At 38.1% G+C, this 19,016-nt stretch overlaps 2 protein-coding genes across 2 annotated transcripts; one reads left to right on the top strand and one right to left on the bottom strand.

The window, feature by feature from the left end:
* Positions 1-7,275: 7,275 nt before the first annotated feature.
* LOC131330584 (calcium-binding protein KRP1-like) lies at positions 7,276-7,852 on the bottom strand. The gene has a single exon (XM_058364208.1). It carries the CDS (start codon positions 7,776-7,778, stop codon positions 7,410-7,412), a length of 369 nt encoding a protein of 122 aa, XP_058220191.1. The 5' UTR covers positions 7,779-7,852; the 3' UTR covers positions 7,276-7,409.
* A 7,726-nt stretch (positions 7,853-15,578) lies between these two features.
* On the top strand, positions 15,579-17,320 carry LOC131330583 (putative zinc finger protein At1g68190). Its single transcript, XM_058364207.1, has 2 exons — positions 15,579-16,225; positions 16,707-17,320. The coding sequence occupies exons 1-2, from the start codon at positions 15,716-15,718 to the stop codon at positions 16,869-16,871; spliced, it is 675 nt and encodes a 224-aa protein (XP_058220190.1). The 5' UTR covers positions 15,579-15,715; the 3' UTR covers positions 16,872-17,320.
* The last annotated feature ends 1,696 nt before the right edge of the window (positions 17,321-19,016 follow it).

Here is a 19,016-nt window from a genome sequence, read left to right as displayed (position 1 = left end):
CGTTCGGACACCTACTAGAACGAATTTCTTTATTGATTCTGCAGTATTACATTCTTGGCTTATCTGCATCCCTACAAAACATTTAGTATCAATTTCGTCCCTACCCTTTTAATTATAACCGATTTCATCCTTGCCGTTATTTCCCAGATGGAAATTGTTTATGGCGTAACACTTGTTACCAAGGTTCTAAATACTATAGTGACTTGGGGTACCGCTTCGGATTTGTCGCTTTTAGTAATTATGTTTATAAAAAAACTTTGGATTCATTAGGTTGCGTTCTTTTACACTTAACTTATTTTTTCTCTCATTTTAGAACTTAAATAAAAATAAGTTAAGTTCATCAATTCTTCTAAACTTAAACTTAATTGACTAACACACACACAATTACAAATATAAGTTAAGTTTAAGGATAGAAAATAAGTTAAGTTAGAAGAATGGACTAAATTAAAAAAGAAGAAGTTAAGTTTAATTAAGTGTAAAAGAACACAACCTCAGAGAAATCGTCGTCTTGGCTAGAAACAACTTCATCCTGGTTGTGCGATGGAATTGCAGTAGACATCAGTTGAGACTATATCGTAAAATGAATCAAATAGGATAATATATGAAAGATATATGTGGGCCTCAATGTGGGATTTGAAAAAAAGGTTAGACTAGTTGTTCTCCCGTTTGATAACAATTATAGATAGGTAGAATTTGTAAGGAGATAGGATTAGAATTGAAATTAGTAATGAAAAGGGATTAGTAATGAGTTTGTTTGCTTGAGACGGAATTAGATAATGAGATTATTAATATCATGTTTGTTTAAGATGAGATTAAATGATGGGATTAGATTGATAGAAAAAATTGGTAATGAGAAGAGATTGGTACTGGAATATCAATACCGGCCATCTCCCCCAGGATATTCCTAATACCCCCATTTTGGGGTTTCGTAATCCCACCGGCTTAGTAATCCACCCCAATTTTGTAAAACCAAACAAAGTATTAGATAACCCACCACCTTCATGATCCAATTGCATCCCCAAAACTTTTATCAAACGGGCCCAAGAGTAGAAAACATGAATTATATATGCATTTACGTGGATTATGCAAATGGCTTTATGCGGAAAGCTCACTCTAGCAAATAGATGGATTTGTACTCCATTTGTCATTTTGTCTCAGTTTCATGATTACTCATATCTAGCTCAGGGGAAGAGCGATACTGGGAATCGCAAACGCAAACGCAAGCGTTGAAGTCCTTCCTGCATCACCTAAAGGTAATAAAGATTCACGGGTTTTCAGAGTGCGAGAATGATGTAAGTCTGGCAAAGTTTTTGCTCATGCACGGGAAGGGATTGCAAGAAATGACTCTCTCCTCGGGACACAACAGTTTTAGGGATCCCTTCGGAGAGAAAGGATCAGGTCACAGATGACGGGATTATCTAGAGCTTCTTCCGATGCGAAATTCGCTTTCCAATAAGTTTGGCTGGAAGATATATCTTAAAGAAATGATCCTTAATTTTGGTTAGTATTGTGACGATTTGGGGTTTGATTTCCATCGTATTTTGTAGGGATTTTGTATGTTGGACACCTGAAGTACGATTCTACGGTCAACATGAGCTAATACAGAGAATGCAAAGGCAACAAAGTGGCAACATTATTTTTGGTTGGATTCAATATGCAAGAAACTATCATCAGTACAAATGGTTCCTGTTATAGAAGGTTTCCTCTTTACAGAGCTGAGACTCGAAATTGGAAACTTCTTTAGAGTGGTTATATAATTTGCTATTGATGGACTGTTTGTAGATGGATAACAAAGGACTAGGGGAGGTAATAGCATTGTAAATTAAGCCGATAAGCAAAATTTGCATCATAAATTATGAAATGATTATGGTAACAACCATCATTTTCACCTCTTGAAGTCTACAACAAACAGGTATGAGAGGCCTAGATTAGTACCCAGCTACAAAACCTTTACATCCATTTTTACATCTCTCTCACAAGTGATGGTAGGACCCATAATACTATTTAGAGGGTCCCACGATTACTTGTGAGAAAAAAATGTATAGTTTGATGTGTTCCTAGCATTTTTGCGAGTTTAAATCCGGGAGTTTGATATCCACAGTTTTGTTGCAATGGAATTATGATGAAATAGGTTCTTCTTTATATGACAAGAACAAAATAGAGAATCCATTGTAATAAGGCAAAGTGAGTACAAAAGTACTAATATCCACTTCTAGACACTCTTGTTTTGAGGCCATGAAGTCATGAACTCCGTGAATCAAAGTCTTGCAAAGAAATCAAAATCTCTCATGTGAAAGCCGCCAACAAAGGTTGAAAAGGGTAATTGATATGTGCACATCTTTGTCTCTCACAAAGAGAAGAGGGTGGGAATACAAGGCTGACCAGTGGCCATTTTGTCAAAAGGAGGTCGAGGATGTGGATTTTTCTCAGTTCCGGACAACTAGAATTAGAGATCTTCTTAGAAGGCTGTGTATACTTGTACTATTAACAATTTGTTGGGAAAATTCCACAGAACATCTTGATCCCTTTATTACAATCTAGAAGTGAGATAATCATAAAAGGAACTCATTTGATACATAAACTTTTGGATAGAATTGTTGAAAGATCCAATGCAGGTTGTGAGTAACGAAATCCATGCTCGAAATCTTCGTTTTGAGCGCCATATCTACCCGGTGGAACTCACATGCATCGGTCAATTTCAGAGACATCTGTGTTTAGATCTGTGCACTTCTGCATGTTTCTATAGCATTCCTCTCATAGAAATCAACTTTCTCATACAAATTTTTTTTTCCATTTTTGTCAGGTTAAATCTCCCTTCTATAAAAACAACTTTTTCATTCAAGTATATAGGAATTCGGTGAAATCTTGAGCTTGGACCACAATATATGGGAGGAATTTTGAACTAAATGACATGCAAAATTGTACTCCTCTGTCCCAAATTTTTTGTCTACTTTTACTATTTGGACACTTCAAAAAATTGTTTGCATATATTTAAGCGTAAATGATTTTTACATGCAGTATGAATTTTATTTGATAGATCTTAATTATTTTTATTAGACAAAATTATAAAAGGCATTATAGATTGAAGAATATAAGTAATTTACAAACGGGCACGCATGCCAAAAAATGGATAAAAAGTGCTGCACGTGTTAGATTTCTTGGAGGATTCCAACCTAAAATCAATTGGCTATATGTGGAGTAACCTCTTGATTATATTAACCAAGTTTGGGTGACTTAGATGAGCAATGTGAGACAAAGTCTAATAGGATGGAGGGAGAACAATGGAAGTTGCCTCCTTAACTAGGGATGATAAACGAGCCACGCAGGAAGTAGCTTGGTTTGATAACTTAATGAGCTTCAGAAATATGTTCAAGCTTAGCTGGTTTATGAGACAAGTCGATCGATCTCCAACGAGCTTTAATCAAGTCAAACATGAGCCGATCTCATGTAGCTTAAATTTTTTTATACATAATAAGTAAAACAAGCCGAATAGTAGCTTGTTCAAGCTTGGCTTGAAATCTTAATGAGCTTCCGAAAAAATGTTCATGCTTGATTTGATTATGTAACAAGTCAATCTTAAACAAGTTTTTAACGAACGAACATGAGCTCAGACTCGATTTGCTTGATTCGTTTAGCAACTCTACTCCCAACTCACCTCGTGCCATTGACTAAGGCCCTGTTCCAGCTTCTTATTAAACCTTCTTTTTCAAAAATAAGGTAATTTCAAGTTTAAAAATCATGTGTTTACGCAAATAATTTTCCTATTAATATAGATCTTGTTCTATAGATCTCATTAAGATCTTTTAAACGGTGCAAAAAAAATGAAAAAATTATTTTTTATTTTTATTATATTTAAATTTGAAATTACCTTCTTTTTAAAAAATAAGATTTAAAAAGAAACTTGAACACCACCTAAGACGTTGATTAAGAGAAGGGACTCATCTAAAAATGAGGAAGAAGAAGAAGGGAAAAAAGAAAAAAGAAAAAGAAAAGAGGAAAGTGTGCCCGTAGTGGCTTTAATGCTAATTGCACTAGACAGCATCAACAATTGACTTGACTTCACCATTGGCGGATCTCTGACCCACTGTTTATTTTTATTTTTTTTTATTTTGGGATAATGATCTATCAGCCACTAGACATTATTAAAAAACAAAAAGTCTGTTGACATAGACTTGTTATACACAAATCCCGCACAGATTTTTGTGTGGGGCCCATTAAGGGTCTTACATAAACAATTCGAGTCATTCATTAAATATAAAACATTTTTTTAAGTATTCCCGCAAAAAATTAGCTCAATCCGATACTTATAAGTACTTGATCCAATCATTTAACATTTCATTATTCTGAAAATCAAATGAAAAGTTTGATGATTCGATCGAGCAGTTATAGGTATCGGATTAAACTAATTTTTCACAAGGACCCTTGGAAAGATATTTTACATTTAATGAATGGGTTGGATTGTTTGTGTGAGATCCGTAGTGGGCCCTATACAAAAATCTGTGCAAGATATATTAACTATTTATCTGTGTGCATAGCACAGTTCCATTAAAAAATCAATGCTCCAGTCTCCGTGGGTACGGGTGTGCAAAAAAACCGAGACCCGACGAACCCGACCCGACCCGAAGGGTTTCGGGCGGGGCCGAACATGTGGTTCGGTCGGGTACGGGTACAATTTTCCAAAAAAATCAGTTTTCGGTTCGGGGCTCGGGGTGATGTTTTTTCTTACCCGACCCGACCAAAACCCAACCCGACCAAAAAAGATCGGTTACACGGACGGGTATCCCCCCTCCTTCGGTTCGGGTTCGGGTTCGGGTCCCAAAAAAGTGATGACCGACTAGTCGGGTCGGGTTCGTGGCCGAACCCGGCCCGTCCGACCCGTGCACACCCCTACCCGTGGGCATGAGCCGGGGGTTCTTTGGATCAAGGAGATAGGGAGAGAGAGATCCGACAAAAGAGGACAAAAGATAGAAAACAGAGCTACTACATATAGGAGCGCCTACGATATGATTCTGATCAAAAATTCTAAAAAATGTAATCTAGCTAGTGCCAAATATTTTTGTAATTAGAGGAAACAAATTGTAACATTTCGATGTATATTGCACACAATCATTTTGTAACTCGTCAGCAAAAGACGTAATATTGCTGGGTACACAGTTACACCATTAAAAATAAGAACATCTGGTACATGCCTATTCCTAATGACTGTTTTGGACAATTAGAAAGCTGCTGAAGTTAAGAGATTTGGGACACCTCTTTGTTAAACACATCATAGGTAATTTGTTAAACACATCATAGGTAATGGACAGTCAACCTTTTCTTTGGCTAGGATAATTGGCATCCAAGAGGCCCGCTTTACAAAATACTCGATGACTAGACTTTGTCTAGAATTGGTTTTTCACTCTTTGATAAAGTCAGTTATGTAATTGTGAATGGTGGTTGGCATTGGCCCAGACCACGTAATAGGATCATCCAACAGATTCAATCATCCACTCATCTTATTCCCCAAGGGGACAGAGAGGATGTGATAACTTGGTCAATTTCACCATCAGGAAGTTATTCAACTAAACATACTTAGGAAGCCATGAGGAATAGAAAGGCCAAAGGTGAATTGGTCTTCTTTTGTTTGGTTCTCGGAAACTGTCCCTATGTGGGCTTTTATCTTATGGATTACCTGTCTCAGAAAGATGCCCACAAAAGATAGGCTTCTGAAGTGGGGTATGCTCCTGATAATAATAAAAAATGAGGTATGCTCCGATCAGAAAGAAAAAAAAAAAGTGGGGTATGTCCATTGATCCTCTCTGTACTTTATGCTCACTGCATTTTGAAAGTGCCAGCCATCTCTTCTTTGAATGTAACTTTTCCAGTCAGGTTTGGCAATCAGTTTGGACCAGATTTCGAATTCATAGAAGCTCTGGGAACTGGGATGATGAGTTGAATTGGGCTCTGGGGTACTAGTATTTCTTTTAGAGCTCTTCTTTTCGAACTGTCTTTTTCTGCGGGGGTTTATTACATTTGGCTTGGGAGAAATTCCTGGGGGTTGGGTGGAAGGCCGAGGAGTCCTGATGAGGTTTTTGCTTGTGTAAATGACAACCTGCGGCTTCGTGTTTTTACTTAGAAAACATATCCCAAATTCAGCAGCAGAGATGGCACATCTCTACTAGATTTCTGGGAACTCATATCCAGTAGAAAACGATTTGATTATTTTGGTAGTTTGTATTAGGTCTTTCCTTGTATAACTTTCTGTGTATTTGGGTTTTTCCCTCCGCTTATTTGGTTGGTTGGTTTATAAAAGGAAATGATATAGGTACCGACCATGGAGGAGAGAAAACGTACCGACGGCCGCCGGCGGGCCGTCTCCGGCCACCGGACGGCCGATCCGAGCCGTCCAAAAATTCTAAAAAAAAAAACCGATGGGGCCTACGCGAGAATTAATGGCATCCGAGGTGTGTAAAGTACTTGATCCGAGCACCCTTTTTTCTTGTATATATGTATATACGTGTATATACACACAAAAAAAGTGCTCGGATCAAGTACCCTACACACCTCGGATGCCGTTGATCCTCGCGTAGGCCCCATCGGTTTTTTTTTTTAGAATTTTTGGACGGCTCGGATCGGCCGTCCGGTGGCCGGAGACGGCCCGCCGGCGGCCGTCGGTACGTTTTCTCTCCTCCATGGTCGGTACCTATATCATTTCTCAAAACTTATACTCATAAAAGCATCAAGTACTCCAAAAAAAAAAAAAAAATTTATTGCTGTTGCACAGATCATCTACTTTACAACTTTACTCCTACATCCAGAAGTACTATCTACGTAAATGTAGTCTAAAGTTTTAATTTGAGGTGAACGGAGTAAAATACGCTAAATCGGTAATATCTTAAATCTATCACGTAATGCTTTGTTCTCTTTGCAACTTAAAAAGAATTTTTAAAAAAATTCTCTCTAGATTTTTCCTACTTTCAACATTTCTCTCTCTATCTCTCTCCACTTATTATCCCTACTATTTTTCAAAAAGCTTTTCAAATTCCAATTCAAACAAAGCTTGAGCTTTCGAATACTATAATGTATCGTGGACGCCTAAAAATTCTGTGCAACGAAGAGCCGAAGTACCAATTAAAAACCTAGGTATCAGACTTAAAGCTGGTTTATTGGATCTCGTAAACCGCAAAATGTCATATAAATCAAGCAGAAAGCTGTAATAGGAATTGGATACAGTATCTACCATGTGCAAAAAAAACTCTTACGTATCAGTATATGTATAATGTACTGAACTCCATATTCTCTTCAATCAATTGCTTCTATATCATCGTGAAGAAACCCAGTCAAACAATGTTATTATTCCAATTCCGATTGAACAGGAGAAAAGGAAGGGAAAAAAAAACCAATTTACAGGATCAAAAATTAGTAATAATTCATTTCCCAAGCTCTTGTTCCAAAGCTCTCTGAAGCCAAGCCTCGGACTCCTCCATGAGATCAGGACTCAATCTGAACATCAGAACGCAAAACTCCATCTGGTTGAGGGCCCCGTCGCCGTCCAAATCGCCCTCCCTCACCATGCTCTGCAACTCGTCGTCTCTCAAGCCCTGCAACCCGAGAACCGCCGAGTTCCTCTTCAAGCTCTCGAATGTAATTACCTTTTTCTCCCTGTCCATCAACAGGCAAAACCCATTGCACAGCTCTTTTATCAGGCCCTCCCCTCCCAGTTTATTGGCCATGATCGGCAACAGGTCTTCGAACTCTGCCCCTGTGGCTGCAGAATTGTTAGGTTTTCTTCCTGCCATTTTTTTTTTGGGAAAATACTTTATGGAGAGAGAAAGTGGAGAGAGATGGAGAGGGGTTGGATTGATAGGAGGGAACAGGAAGGGGGGATGAATATTTATAGGAGAAGAATAAAGGGGTTCGAGGAAGGTGAGTGGGATCCACAATGGATGACAACCGAGATACAGAGAGGGCAATAGCTGGTCGGCTTCGGTTGCTGCAAAGACTGCAATTGCCCGTCTGTTTCGTTAGCAGTATTTTTCTTAGAAAATGGATCTTTCTGAACACTTGCTCAAGGTTTTTTTTTTTGCAAGTGTGGCTTCTTTATTTTTATACTATACGAAAGGAATTGGATCCTCCCGAGTCTCCCATAAAGATTGGACATTCTTGTCCTTTTGTTAATGAGCTCTTTCCGAGCCTGGTTCAGTAATGGAGATCATTCATTTTTTTAGACGTTCTCGAGAAAAGTAATCATATTTAAAGTTATACTAATTAGATGTCGTTTGATATGAATTTGGAACATATTTGTTTATAAAATGAAATTATTAAAATACTAGATCGGAAATTGATTTCTCAGTATAAATTCGCTTCAAAGCATACTGAACTATATTCGATCAACATAATAGTTGGCATATCTAATGTTCTCAAGATGCTGACAGGAAAAAAAATAGTAAATTATTCTCAAGATCTATAAAATGAATAATTTCAATTACTTGCCTCGTTCACTTCCCTTTTCAAAAAGCATTTTTAAAAAAGTTCCCTCTAGATTCCCCTTACTTCTAACATTTCTCTCTCTATCTCTCTCCACTTATTACCCCTACTATTTTTCAAAAAACTTTTCAAATACCAAACCACCAGACATGACGATTTAGCCCCTGAAGAGAATCCAATCCGTGTTTTTTTTTGTGTTCTCTGTCCCCTTGAACTTCCTCATCTCAGGGGGCCACGAGGGTGGTTCCATTTTTTTTCAAATTGTTGGAAACCATTTTCACATGACACTGGTGAATAATGTCGGCCTGGTTGGGGGACCTTGGGGGGTTGGCAGGTTACATGGATGTGGTGTCTTGTTTGGTTGGTTTTTAATTAAATTTTTATATACTTGTTGTTGGGCGTGATTTTGACTTTGATTCTCTACTGTTTATATTTGATTCTCATGTACATGTGTGATGAATCAAGTATACATATGTAGTAAATGTTAGATTCGAACGCATTTTACTTTTAGTTTAGTTAATTTATGGGTCCTGACTAGCCGAGACAACCTAATTGAACATGATCTCTTAAAAATTGAAATATTCTTTTAACAGCTAAAATGGTTTGTGAATAATTGAAGTTTGTGATGAGAAAGGGAAAATTAAACCATACGCTACTAGTGCTTTTTACTCCTATTTATGCTAAATGATTGCGTGATCCTCCTCGACCCTTCAATATATATATAGAATTGAGTTAGAATAGAAAGTCTAATGCAGTAGACACTTGTGTGCTTACGTGAAAAAATACTAAACTTTTTCTTTCTAATTTGGTTCAAAATTAAGAGAAACTGATGTGGATGCTCTAAAAGGCAAGCGATTAGTGATGTAGCTGGAACTTCTCTTCCAAATGAAGTACCACAACCTCACTCACTATTAGTGATGTAGAGTTTGGATCTGGCACAAGTACATGGTGACACAAAAACTCTTACTTGGAAGCAGATCTCGTGATATAATTATATTGATCAAGTACTCTTATTTGAAAAACCACCTTAAGAGACTAAAAGAATTACATTAACACTTTCACTGATGTTAATTTTCATTTTTCTCATTTTCGAGGCTGTAGTAGTACAATACGGACTTCTTTCTCAAACGTAGCTCGCAAATTAATGTGGCGATTGAGTGGTTATTATCATCATATTCGAATAGGCCCTATTTTCAAATTTCAATTAGTGCAATATAATATTCTGTCCAAACTAAATAACTTACTCTTAAGTGTGTGGGAAATGATGTACATTAGTAAAGTGTGTTAACAAAAAGTAATTAACTGATTGCTTCACTACCAATCTGTTTTTTTGAGGGCTCCATCCAATGTGGAAAATAAAGATGGGTATTGGTCCATGACTCTGCTAAGAAATTCCATAAAGCAATTCCATCTCCAACAAGGAATAGGTTAATTTGTCAATGCCTTCTTTAGTGCTTGTTAGTTAGTTCAACATTCGGCAATGTAAGAGAAGATGCAAAGTATGACCTTTTCCCCCAATGACTTTTAGGGGTTGCGACTTGAGACTTTCTTGGAAGGAGTGAATATTGAACTAAATGAACTCCAAACTCCTAGCTAGAAAGGGCCCTTGGCATTTAGCTTTTCTCCATCAAGAAATCTATGACTGTATCCATATATCTACCTCTATATCTATATCTATATTTCAATTTAGATTATTTATACATTGATCAAGTCAAGTCCACGTGGTGCCTTCTCTTTATATCTCCGAAGCTCTCTTTCGCTTCCAAGAATTGATGTCAACTAAACACACCTTTAAAAATAAAAACATTAATAAGCCTAATAGCGAAGTGTGTTCCCATTCAAAGACTGCTTGAGAAGGAATTCCCTAAGAAAGCTCCTATTTACATCCGTTTTTGGCACCAAACCTCGAGTTAGCGCTAGAGGGCCATTTAATTAATTCTTAATTAAATTGGGCCAATTTTTATGGGTTGCTCGGGCTAAAAAGTTAATGGGCCACATTAATTTTGTGATTTGGAGCAAGGCCCAATTAATTTGTCCAAGTGAAGCGAGATGCGCCGAATAATTTGCTATGCGGTGGCTGATGAAGATATACACGCATACATATATATATATGCAATGTTCCATATGGGAGAAAATGGTGATTTTTGATTTGTTAGTGGGCACACAAATGAAGGACACGTGGCATTCTATGAAAAAGCAATTACCCCATGTTTTCTTTTCTGCCACATAAGAGGAGGTGGACAAGCAGTTATTTATTTTTTAAAGGCTATTTGACTTGTCAAAAAGGCCTACTACCTTTGGAAACCACCCATGACTAGAGAAGAACGTGTGCACTATTCGGCCAACAAAGGTTCATGGGACACTTGGCACTACAAGAGCAAGGCTGGAAAATACACATGCAAAACTGTTGAAGTTTTTGGCCAATAAATAGAAGAACTCAAGAAGAAAAAATGATTCACACACCAATCAAGCTCAACGCTTAAAATCAAAGCCTTCCCAGTGAAGCTATTATCTCACTTCTCACATTCGCTCAATTACTTCTTCGAGTAATTCGGGTTTCTATCTCTCTTGTACCCCAAACTTTATTATTACGACATAATAAAGTTATTCCATCTCTCTTGTATATCCAACTCTATTATTACGACATAATAAAGTTATGCTACGTTGTTACTTCTTTTCCTACACGGTTGGGAAATTCTAAGTCCACGCTCATTGTGGCAAAGCCACGAACCTCTTTGTAGTCTCACCCTTTGGGTCACACGCAAATGCACTACATACGAAGTCAAATTGAGGCGCTCACGCCTTTCATATGTTGGACGACGATAAATCCTGGCACGTCCACGCTCACACCGCACACGCCATTTGATTTTCCATTCACTCCTACCCGGTGGAAAAGTGGGAAACAGCTCCTCATATTCCGAAGAGTCTACTCAAGACTGGCCATGCGGCTGCCCCAGTCCAGCCCAATGTGTTGGAAACCATGGCCCATGGGCCTAACTCTTCCATTCTGCCCATATCTCTTTTCTCTCTTAGAGCATCTCCAGCCTTGACCTAATTTAAGACTCAAATTTAAAAATGGAGCAAAAATTACAAAAATTTCTTTCCAATCTTTGACCCAAACCCTTTCCCATTTTGGGTTTTACTCATTTTTTTGCCCAAATCTGAGACAATTTTTGCCTTGACCCATTTCTCCAACGGCTAGTTAGAGAGAGAGAAAGAGAGAGATGTGTAAAATTTGGGTTTAATGATTGGAGATGTGTCTATCCAAAATGAATTTTTATCCAAAATTTGACTCAAATTTGAGAAAAAAATATGGGTGAAGGTTGGAGATGCTCTTACCCATTGTCTTTTTCCTTTCCACAACTTCTCCAACATTATAGACATTGATAGGCAAATTATTTTTCCCACGGGCTATTTTGTTTATTGACGCTCGCCTAAAGTAGGAATGACAACGGGTCTATTCGGTCCAAGTTTTGCAATTACCGTACTCAAACCCAAAGTCCTTATCTCTACCAAACCTGCTGTATTACGGATTCCATTAATGAACATATATATGCAAAACTTAATCCAAACTGAAGATGTACCAGTGACTTGGTGGTGTTGAGGAGAATAGAACAAATCAAACCGCCCATGGGTAGGAAAAATTAAAGAAAACTTGCCTCGATAGGCAGTACTTTATTGGCAACTATGCCTCATTTGATAACAGGTGATAGATGGATGGGATTCGTAAGGAGATGGTATTAGGATTGAGATTGGTAATGAGAAGGGATTGATAATGAATATGTTTGTTTGAGATGAGATTCGATGATAGAATTATTAATATTATGTTTGTTTGAGACGGAATTGAATTGATAAAAGATATTAGTAATGAGAAGGGATTGATAATGAGGAGAGGATGGATTGGGATTACCAATACCATCTCCTAGAGGGTATTCCTAATACCCCCTAATGGCCGGCTTAGACATCTCAATGGACTAATAGTCCGGACCTTTTTTTTGTTACCAAACAAAGTATTAATACTCTCATGGGATTAGTAGTCCCATCCCAACCTTCAAACCCATTATCAAACGGGCCTGAAGTACTTACTTACCAATGACGCTGTCACATAGACATGTCGTGCAAAATATTCTGATTGTGTTCATAGCACTCCGATTTTTCCCTCCTCCAATGTGTGTATGTGCGTGTTTCTGGGCTTAACTTGGAATTGGTTACCCTATGAACAACGGCCCAAAGCCTAGCAAGTAGTCCACTCGTTGGTGGGTTGAACTTCTAATTGCTCCCACAGTCATAGTAGTTAGTTGTCACACAAATCTAATGAATTGTAGCCCAATTAACTTTGTTTGGTTCCTATCTCAGAAATATTTTTTTCAAAAGTTTTGACTGTTTCGTTGTCCGTATTTTTTTGTTTTTAGTGAATTTTTTTTATCAAATTTTTTACGTTTCTAATGTATATAATGTACTTTATTAGAAAGTCAAAAAAAATTGTTACAATAAAAAAATTTGACTAAAGACGAATCCCTATGAATGGTAGGGAAATTTTCTTCCATATAGAAACCGCAAAACTTTTGAATGCGCCTACATATAAAATATGATTAAAAAAAAAACCTTCAATCTGTACATGCACAGCAATAAGTCTAAGTTTAAACAAAAATGCTACTGGTACAGCAGCTGCTGTATAGCAACTGCGTACAGATCCCTTTTGCGTCCGCCTCAGGTCCCGCAAAGATGATCAGAGCCGCTCATTTTGTTCAAAATATATCGTTTAAGGTCCCTGAAAAAAATCACCTCAATTCGATATCGGGAAAGGTGTTTACGAATCATCCAACTTTGCTTCAAAATTTAGGCTAAGTTTTGAAGCAAAGTTGGATGATTCGTAAACACCCTTCCCGATATCGGATTGAGGTGATTTTTTTCGGGGACCTTAAACAACGTATTTTGAACAAAATGAGCGGCTCCGATCATCTTTGCGGGACCCGAGGCGGGCGCAAAGGGGATCTGTACGCAGCTGCTGTACCAGTAGCACTACTCAAGTTTAAATAACAACAAAAGATTTACAGCACTGCTAACCACACAGATAATTTTTGCACAATTACTGTTATGGGGTTCACCACGGGTCCCACACAAATGATTCGAGTCATTCATTAATTGTAAAACATTTTTTCAAGGGTCTCAACGAAAAATCAACTTAATTCGATACCTATAGGTGCTCGATCCAATAATCTAAACTTTCATTCAAATTTTAAGATAATGAAAAGTTAGATGATTGGATCGAGTAACTATATATATCGGATTGAGTTGATTTTACGTGAGGACCTTTGAAAAAATGTTTTACATTTAATGAATAGCTTAAATTGTTTGTGTGAGATCTATGACAAATCTAACAGCAAAATCTGTTCACACAGAATGTGTGTGTGGGCAGACTTGTTGAAAGATATCGAGTTCTAAAATTTATTTGATCTTGAACTGTGTTATCATTTTTTTTGCAATTGACATATCTTTATTGCCACTTGCCCGTAAATTATTCTTAACGCGGATTAAAATTTTGACTTCTTCAATTTTGTATAGACGAAAGCAATTAAAAAGAAATAATCAAATAACTATTGACTGAACTTGAAAACAATTTTAAAAAAGATAGGAATATCTATATAGTAACTATTTTATTTCCTTTTTGAATTGTTTAAAATTCATGATAATTTATACTTACAATCTTTTTTCCTTGTGTAGGGAAATTCAAAAAACATAAAACAAATTTTTTTTTTTTTTGGAGGGAGGGTGCTACACTAACTCAAAGTACTTATTTGAATTATTTTTTGAGTTAAAGATAATAGTATATTGTAAGAGAATGACCTATCTCTTAAATCAAAAAATTAGTACATAATACCTTAGTGTAACGGGTCCTGAATCAAAGCTAATAGATTTGTCAAAAAATTATTTTTAGTGGATTGATCGATCGATTTTTCACAGCCATGCCATTCTCTTTTTCTTTTCTTTTCTTTTCTTTTTTTTTTCCAATTGTCACAATACGTGGGCGACAATCACGTGAAACAGCCACCTAATCACCCACGTCAACCCAGACGCAAGCGTATATATCCGCAATCCGATCAAATCAAAATCAAAAAAAGCAAAAAAAGGAGGCGATTATCCGCAAAGCCGCAGAGCACCGTCGCGGCGTGCTGCTCACGCGACAAACGTGTGGCCCGAACTGTTTCTCCATTCACCGGCGAGCATATAAACGGGATTCTTCACTCGCATCTCGGGCCCGTGTTTCCACGCGACTGTGTACTACTGGGAAACTCCCTCTGACGAGCGCGTGGGCTCAACAAACTATTCGATGCCAAAACGTATGACCGAGAATAGCGGAATTTACGGGGGGGCCCACCGATTCAAGTGCGCGTCACGTGGTCCCGTCCCACGAGAGTAGGATAAAGCCACGCGAGCGAATCAAAAATCTGCGAGCAATCCTCCGGCCACGTGGACGCCACGTTTCCAAACTTCGGAAAAAAAATAAAAATATCTTGCTCCCGAAACAAGGCAGGCGAGATCTCCTCCACAGAACCTCTTGCACCTCCACGAGCCTTACACCTGGCACTCAATAGAACCGTTTACCAGATATACCACCCGGCAAAACTATTCATCGCTCAACATTTCACCATTCGTATCGAAAATTAATTAACTGAATTTATAAAAAGATAAATCTTTATGTAGAATTTTTATTTTTTTTAATTCGAACCATCCAAAATATTTTTAGATGATGAGATTGAGAGGAGGAAGCGGTAAATAATGAGCGATAGACATATAGTACTTTCTAGCTACCAATACTATTGGTTATCATATACTCCCTCTTCCGTCCCCATTTTTAGTCAATTTTGAATTCCAACTAATTAAGGGAACACAATTATTGTACTTTTAAAAATTTGTATTTTTTATTTTACCCTTCTATTACTGTCTTTTCTTATATTTTTAAATAGGAGTAATTTGTAAATAGAAGGGTAGAAAAGGAAATTCATTGTCTATTGTCCATTTAATTATGAAATTCAACAATTTTTTTGGAACGGCAAAAAATGTTAACTAGGGAAAACAAAAATGTAACGGAGGGAGTAATTAAATGGAAAATCAAGATGGTTTCTTGAGGGACTGCAAGTTGCCCCATCCCTATATCTATACCTTTCCTCCTCCGTTCTTTCCCCTTCCTGGACTTGCAGAATACACACACACACACACACACACACAGAGAGAGCGGAGAGAGAAAATGAAGGGCTGCGATTTGTGCAAGTCGGCGCCGGCGAGGATGTACTGCGACTCGGACCAGGCGAGCCTATGCTGGGGCTGCGACGCGAAGGTTCACTCGGCGAACTTCCTGGTTGCGAGGCACTCGAGGACTCTGCTGTGCCACGCGTGCCAGTCGCCGACGCCGTGGAGTGCTTCTGGCGAGAAGCTGGGGCGGACGGTGTCGGTGTGCGAAGGCTGCGTCGACGGGTGCGGGGGAGTGAAGGGGGCGGAGGAGAACGGAGTCCGGAACGACGAGGAGAGCGATGGAGGTTACGACGGCGAAGAAGAAGAAGAAGACGATGAGGATGATGATGAGGAGGAGGAAGGGGAGAATCAGGTGGTGCCGGGGTCGTCGACGCCGCCGCCGCCGCCTCCTCCTCCGGACGCGAGTTCTTCCAGTAGCGAGGAGTCGTCGAGTAGGTTTTGCAACGGCGGAAGAGCAGCATCGCTGAAGCAGTTTCGCCGGAATTCTGCAGATCTTTGCTCTGATGTATGTATTTTCTTTTAATTCGATTGTTTTTTGAGTTTTTCCTTGCAGATCCTCAATCCATTGGCCTTTTTTTTTTCACAATATCGTCGTGTTTTGTTTGGAACTTGTGAAAAAATAAGAGAAATGAAGTAAAAAAAATTCTCTCCCATCATTTGATCCGGAGAGATAGAGAAAACAAAAAAATCTCAAATTGTGCACAGTACAATTTCTCTTTCATTTTCCTCTCAATTTTCTCCCATTTTCGTTCCCTCTTTTAAATTAGTTGTGAAACTTCAGCTTACACGAATTACTTTCTATTTTCTGCATTGAGCCAGATCTGTTTAAAACAACCGCTTTTCTTCAACTGACTCCGTGATATACTCTTAAATTAAGCATTTCCTTTTCAATTGCGTGATCACTGACACCAAGAACTGAGATCTTTGATAAAATGGTGCTATTACAAGGCTTAACAGTCACGATTTGTTGATTTCTCCTATCGCAGGATGATGATCTCGGCTGTTCATCTGCTCGCCGGGAAAACAGGTCAACGGCGGCGCCAAGATACAGCGGAACCGTTTTTGTTGAACCGTCGAGGCCTTTGAAACGCCAGAGAACGGACCTGACTGGCACGAGTACTAACGCTGAAAATTATGGAGACTATCGTTGAGGTCTGTAGTCTGAGTGAGAATCCGGCAGCCGTCCGTTCGGAAGCGTCGCGGATGCCGTAGCCGTCGTCCGATTTAAGGAGGTTTGATTGCCGTGACTAACAACGAGCCTCTGGCAGGGTGATCAATCCTGTTTTAACCTTAGTAGTTTGCTTGATATGATATCTTTAGTTGTATTAGGGAGGTGATTTCTACTTTAGCTAATTGTAATCCCCATTCGATTTTTCTCGTTTCAAAAAATCCAGACCTCCAAAGAATATACATGCCCCGGCACTAAACTGTGGGGAGATTCATGTTGGCGTTGATTTCTGCTCGTTTAGAAATGTATGTTGTAGCATTCAGTTTGGGTAGAAAAATCTCTACTCCTTTTTTAAAGTTTTATTATTTTCTGTTGAGAATGTCTGCTTTTTACACTGTAAAATACTACTGGATAGTTCAATCTCTTTAATCATTCTTCTTGGCTTGGCTCTTAAAAGTCTTTCTTGTTCTTGATGAAGTTCACTACCTAATTCATTGGGCGCATCAGACTTTGAAGAAATCTGTGTGAACAGAAATTCGACATGGAATAGTCCTGGATTGTCCGATACACATGGATCTAGTAAAATAATGAAAATTATCGACCACATCCGATATGTGCACCTATTATTGATTGGTCTTGGCAATGTCGGTTTCAATGTCTTTGATTTCCTCACACCCGTATCATGGATTTGGTATATTTATTTAGCACCTACAAAATATTGCCACAACTTTCGGTTTTTTTTATTTCCCTAGATTTGGCTATTATGCTCAGTTGCGCTCGAAGTACCCTTAGTAAGAAATTTCTATTCTGTTCAGTGTTCATGACTAACCTCGGACTTGAAATTTAAAGTTCTGGCAGTTATTATTGTAGTATTTTCATTCGCAATTTTGCAGCTGAAAAATTTGGTTTTTTGCTGCTTGTAGTCGTAAATGGGTCATTCGAGAGCCTGAATTTTGATCCTTTCACTAAGGTGTGGGTAAAATATGTGTTAAGTAGTGTTTTCCCCAGCTTGAGTAGCACTTCCATCATCGCTCTGCGTTAATACTTTCAATTCTCTTTGTTGCGAAATTTTGATAATTTTATATATATATATTTTTTAAAAACGGTTTCACGCTTGCTTTCCGTTCTTCCACCCAAATTATGTGACTTTGATAGAGCACTGTAGTATAGAATTCGGGCCAAGTGTTTATTGGGTACAGTGTTTCTACAATACCCAAGAAAAGTTTGAGGTGCTTAACCATACTAGTACTCCATTTGTGTATTGACCATTCATTCAAATGCCGGTGTCAGATGATGAGAATGACTAGTTTTGGGGCACGTTAGCATCCAACGGCTAAGGCATGGGTGCTCTCTTTGGGCTTTAATTGGAAATTTGGAATGCATGAACTTTCCCAATTTTCTCAATGCATCCCTCGGTTGTTGAGAGTACTTCCAATAGGCTCACCTATTGTCATGAGAGGCCAATTTTTTAGTACTCTCGGAGTACCATGTGATATTTTTCGCAAATAAAGATTATTGTCACATAATGCAAGTCACTTTTTATCTCCTAGTCATCCAGTAAAAGTGATTGATCACAATGTCTCTATTACATAATTTATTTCATTACGTAAATGATTGAGAGTACCGTAAAAGTACGCCGAATAATTTACACGTCATTGGATCGGAAGATATTTCCATTTTTTTAAATTATACTTTGTTGTCCCATTCTCTAGTGTTTGATTTGATCACCCTGATATAATTCAAGGTCAAGAATGGTTCCTTTTTGTTTACGTGGAATCTATAGTTTAGATTTAAGGCCACAATTTATGGCCGGCAGTCACATCAAAGTGGGGAAAGCTTTCTCAGTAGGATAATCGACTTTGTGGAAGCAAGAATCATAGGACATCACATTAGTCTCAAATGGATGATCATAAATAAAAAGTTACATAGATGGCTTGGGAACAATTTTAAAAAGATTGTGGTTGAGGGAGTTTATGATGGACACCCCCACATGCCTTGTCCATTTCACCAATTATCTTAATTAACTATTTTTATTAGTACCATATTATACTGTTATTAAGGACCACATTAATTTGGTGGTGAAATAATTAACGAAAAGGTTGCTTTGGTAAATTACTGTAGAAAAGAA

This window comes from Rhododendron vialii, chromosome 6a, assembly GCF_030253575.1.
Source record: "Rhododendron vialii isolate Sample 1 chromosome 6a, ASM3025357v1".
Taxonomy (NCBI): Eukaryota; Viridiplantae; Streptophyta; class Magnoliopsida; order Ericales; family Ericaceae; genus Rhododendron; species Rhododendron vialii.
The sequence above is the reverse complement of the archived record's forward strand: the minus strand, read 5'-3'. Positions and strand labels throughout refer to the sequence as shown.